Source organism: Mastomys coucha, unplaced genomic scaffold (genome assembly GCF_008632895.1).
Source record: "Mastomys coucha isolate ucsf_1 unplaced genomic scaffold, UCSF_Mcou_1 pScaffold5, whole genome shotgun sequence".
Taxonomy (NCBI): Eukaryota; Metazoa; Chordata; class Mammalia; order Rodentia; family Muridae; genus Mastomys; species Mastomys coucha.
The window spans coordinates 117,110,520-117,115,384 of record NW_022196911.1 but is presented as its reverse complement, the minus strand read 5'-3'; the positions used below and the strand labels follow the sequence as shown (position 1 = coordinate 117,115,384).

The 4,865-nt window shown below is 52.5% G+C and overlaps 1 protein-coding gene across 13 annotated transcripts in view; it reads right to left on the bottom strand.

The window, feature by feature from the left end:
- The window catches only part of Gcgr (glucagon receptor), a 9,104-nt gene that overhangs the window by 2,447 nt on the left and 1,792 nt on the right, over window positions 1–4,865 (bottom strand). For 5 of the 13 annotated variants that reach the window (XM_031352433.1, XM_031352436.1, XM_031352435.1 and 2 more), the window contains exons 1-5: window positions 1,704–1,967; window positions 1,505–1,603; window positions 442–549; window positions 242–363; window positions 41–147 (exon numbers count right to left, since the gene is read on the bottom strand). In XM_031352433.1, coding sequence (XP_031208293.1) covers window positions 41–147; window positions 242–363; window positions 442–549; window positions 1,505–1,603; window positions 1,704–1,890 — 623 coding nt within the window. In that variant the 5' untranslated portion in view covers window positions 1,891–1,967. Of the gene's footprint in view, window positions 1–40; window positions 364–441; window positions 550–1,504; window positions 1,608–1,703; window positions 1,968–2,045; window positions 2,094–2,840; window positions 2,910–4,865 lie in introns of those variants that run through there. The other 8 variants (XM_031352441.1, XM_031352444.1, XM_031352442.1 and 5 more) reach the window with 7 other exon arrangements.

Below are 4,865 nucleotides of genomic sequence, written 5' to 3'. Positions count from 1 at the left end.
ACTCCACATTGGGTATTAGCTGGGAGCAACACCAATGTACCTGAGGCCCAGCAGGATGACCAGGGCAAGGAGCAAGGCCCCCAGGGACAGACTGTAGCCCACAGTGTACATCACCTGGTAGCTGCTATACATCTTGGCCACCCCCTTCTGCAAACCAGAGGCCAAGTGGGGCTGGGCAGTGCCATATCCCCGGCCCCACACAGCCCCACTGTGACACCACCCCATACCCTCCAGAGCTGACCTGGACCTCAATCTCTTCATCATCCATCTGACATTGGGAGGCATTGCGCCATGGCTGACCCCGTGGCCCTCGAACCCACTGCCCATCAGGCCCGCACCTCTTGAACACTAGGCGGTGCTGCACTGGGATATGGGTGCAAGCTCTGGTCAGCCCCACTCCTAGGCTCCACCCCCTCAGCCTCCCAAGCCTTCCACTGTTACCTTTGTGGTACCAAGGTAGGTACCAGGGGCAGGAAATGTTGGCGGTGGTGTTGGGAGGGGTGTCAGGCCAGCAGGAGTATTTGTCGAAGGTTCTGTTACAGACCAGCTCTGTAAAGGTGAGGAAGGATGGAGGAGGGACCAGAAGTCCCCTGAGCATCACCATCACTTCACCAAGCCTGCATCTAGAGGGGCAACCTCCCTGATGTGGGCCACAAGGGGCATCCCCTGGCCAGTTATCTTGCCTTCTAGATTCCATGACTACCTTCCTTTCCAGCCCAGCAACATCTGTATTTGCCTAAGGCACCTTTCCTTCAAGACATCCCATCTCAAATGTGCACTAAACCCATTTTGGGTCTTTCCTCTCTGTGTCTTTAAAAAATAATTGTAAAATATTTTTACATTTATTTATTTGCTTGTTCATTTGTTTAGTATGTGTGTGTGTGTGTTTGTGTGTGTGCACCTGTGCCTGCATTCAGAAGCCTATATGTGTGTACACCAGCATATAGGATCATAGGACAACTTGCAAGAATCATATGTGAGTCCCAGAGCAAGAGCCTTTGTCTGCCGAGCCACCTCACTGGCAGCTCCTGCCTGGTAATACACTCCTTTTCAGATGTTGATCTCCAGTTTGATTGGCATCCTTTCCAGGCCCAGCCATAGCTCCCACATCCTTCTCCCTCCCTCTTTTCCAGGCACTTGTCATCTCCCTCAGCTGAGCGATAATAAGGACCCAATCTCTCTTGGCACCCATCCTGTCCGTACTCACTGTCTGCCCAGTGTGAGCGATGACAGCAGAGGAGACATCAGCTGGCCAGGGATGAGGGCATCCCACAGCAGGGAGGACAGCAGAGCATGCCAACTATGAGGCAGTTCTGCATTTCTACTGTTTCCTGACCATGTAGCCTTAGGGAAGCCACTGCCTCTGGAGGTCAGTCACCTGGCCTGTAACTGGGGCAAGTGGCTGGGCATTATAAAGCCATCCTTACTAGTACACTCCCACAAGGTCTCTACCTGTACATCCAGGCAGGGTGACAGGACACAGGAGCCTGTGGGTGGGACTCACCAGTAGGCGGGGGCAGCAGGCTTAGGTTGTGGTGGCATTGGTCACTATAGAGCTTCCACTTCTCAAACAAAAAGTCCATTACCTGGGCAGAGGGTGCCTCTGGCTGGCAAACAGGTAGGCAAGCAACCAGAGAGCTGTCAGCACTTGTGGTAAAGAGCAGGCAACCCACCATGCGGGGTGTGGGATGCACAGCACTCACCAGACAGGATAGCATCAAGAGCAGCAGCAGCAGGTGGGGACAGTGGAGCTGGGTGAGGGGCATGCCTCTGGATAGCCACGCCCCACATCTGGCAGAGGTTGCGCGCCTGGGTCCTTGGAGCGTGTGCACCTCTCCTCAGGCTGTAGAGAACCAGAATAGTGGAGTCTGGAGAAAATCTACAGAGCATCTTGTTCTCCAAAACCAAGCCTCTGAGCCCAAGGCCTCCCCCCCCGCCCCCATAGCTGAGCTTTGAGGAGGAGACATGTGAGCAGCTCTCAGTGACAGGCGACTATGAGCAACTGCTTTCCTGCTACATGGGGTTGCCTGGCTGAAGGCAATCACCTCCCTATCTGGCCACCCAAATCTCTCAGAGTGGCACCAACAACCCAGCCACTACTTCTTCCCTCAGTCGCACTGTCCTGGCCCCCACAGGACATTTCCACCTATTCTTAGCCCGTGGGAAAGCTGACTAGCCAGGCAATCTGACCTGGGATTAAAGTGAGGGTATGGTGCCCAGGCCCATTGCCACTTGGCCCTCATTCCAGGGCAGTTCCTAGCCAGGGCCCAGATGAGGGACACCTCTGCCTGATGTTTTCTGGAAGATGTGGGACCACCAGCGGCAGATAAACTGGGTATCAGCCCCTCGCTGCACCAGAACCCTTTTTGGCCTTGTGATGGTTTATATATTCTTGGCCCAGGAAGTGGCACCATTAGGAGGTATGGCCTTGTTGGAATAGGTGTACCATTGTGGACGTGGGCTTTAAGACCCTTGTCTTAGCTGCCTGGAAGCCAGTCTTCTGCCTTCCAAACAAAAGATGGAACTCTCAGCTCCTTCAGCCCCACACCTGCCTGGACACTGCCGTGCTCCTGCCTTGATGATAATGGACTGAACCTCTGAACCTGTAAGCCAGCTCCAATTAAATACCATCCTTATAAGAGCTGCCTTGGCCATGGTGTTTGTTCACAGCAGTAAGCCCTAACTAAGACAGCTTTGATGGATTCTCATGGCAGAAAAACAAAGAGCTTCTTGGAGCCTCTAAGAAGTCAAACTATGAGCTCCTAGGGCTGAGGTGGGCCTCTGTCCTGAATACTCACAAACAGAATATACACGATAAAGACAAGTATGGTGGCACAAACCTGTAGTCCTAGCACTCAGGAACTGGAACCCAAAGTGCAGTGCCAGCCAGGACTCTGTACAAAGACCCCCTGGGGTGGGAGGAGAGACAGTGGGATAAGAGAGAAGAAAAGGCAGAAAAGTGGCAGAAAAGTGGACCCCCAGGATTTCAGCCTGCTGTGATAACCCAGGTGAGTTCTAGAAACAGCAGTTTGGTGGGGCTCCCTTCTGCCCTCCTGCACTTATGTCCCCTTCAGTCACACCTGGCTCACAACCTACTAAGGGACTTCTGAGCCTAGCCCTGGTCAACATGGTCTGACCAGAGGCAAGATCCAGGATTCCAGGTCTCAGATGCCTGAACCTCAGGGCAAACCCTCAGAGTAGAGGGTCCCTGTTGTGGACAAGGCAGTAGACAGGTTGAGGAGGTGAAGGTAGTTTAGGGGTCCCTACCTCTGGGGTCACCAAGTGGCATGACTCTCCTGATTTGCATCAAACCATCCCAGATTGCTAGTGGGCTGGGTATGGAAAGCCCAGAAGCCAGAAGCTGGGTTTTCACACACTATGCCTGGCCTCCACCCCAGAGCTGCTGGGGTCTCACAGAGGCCTGAAAGAGGAAGGGTGAAGGCAGGTGGGAAGGCTTCTGGGCAGTTTGAAGGTCATAAGGGATGACCAGTGTGGGTAGATGAAGAGTGGAGATACAGGGAAAGAGCATGGCAGGGAAGGGTGTGGTCCAAGCTCTGACTCAGCACCCAGCATGAAAATGTAAATGTTTAATAACTGGTAGGTGGCATACATCTTTAATCTCAGACTCAGGAGACAGAGGCAGGAGGATCTCTTGAGTTTGAGGCTAGCCTGATCTACATAGTGAGGTCCATAGTATCCAGGGCTAGACCAAGAAACCCTGTATCAAAACAACAAAACAAAAACAAACAAAAAGTCGGGCAGTGGTGGTGCAAGCCTTTAACCCCAGTACTTGGGAGGCAGAGGCAGGCAGATTTCTGAGTTCGAGGACAACCTGGTCTACAGAGTGATTTCCAGGACAGCCAGGGCTATAGAGAGAAACCCTGTCTCAAAAAAAAAAAAAGGAAAAACAAACAAACAAAAAAAGAAAAATCTAAAAATAAGTAAATAACAAAGAGTAACAAAGGTGAGATAGAGAACCCTTGAGGATTTCCCTCCACAAACAGTTTAGCGCACAGACCACAGTGGGTTCAGTACAGGACTACATTCCTAAGGGTTCAGTAACCTCTAACCGGGTCTCTCACACAGAAGTGGCAGAAGTGGGTGAGTTCTCTATTCCTGTGGATGGAATAACAATGGGGGGATTTCTAGCCAGTGAATGTCATGGGAACTGAGGTTGACTTTCAGCCCTATGAAGTTGAGACAACTGGGGTCTCTGCAGAAAGTGTCTGGACTGGAATCAAATCCAGTGAAGAGAGCAGATGTATGAAGACCAACACGGCATTCTTTCCCTTTCAGTGAAGGAGAGTGGGCCATGTCATCAGTGGGGTAGGACTGCAATCTCTGTCCCCTGTGCAGTGCGCCTCCTGTCCCCACAGTGGGGCAAATACTGACACCCAGACAGAGCCCATCAGCTCTGATAAATACTCAGGGTGACAGGCAGCCAGGTGTGGACACTGTGCTAGAGCCGCGCAGGAGTGCCTGTGGCCAGAGCTGCAGTTCTGGCCCTTTTTCCACCTTATTACCCTCTCTGGCAGGGAACAGATGGGCATAATGCACAGTAGACCAGGGACCCTACCCTCTTCCCTTCCTGAACTGGCTGCTGAACTCTCTCTCTCAGTGAGACCCAACTGCAAGTCTGAATCCCTAAGATGTCCACCTATCTTGCCTTTAGATCACGCTCCTTCTTCACAGCACATATCTGGCACACCAGCCACCTGGACTGGCATTGTCCCATGCCACCCCCGCTCCCAGCAAGATCCAACAGGACAAAGGACACTTGGGTGTTTGCAGTGTGGCCACCGATTTTCTCTGTAGGTGGCCGAGGGTGTGAGATGGTTGGCCCAGTGGCCACAGGGAGGCATTGT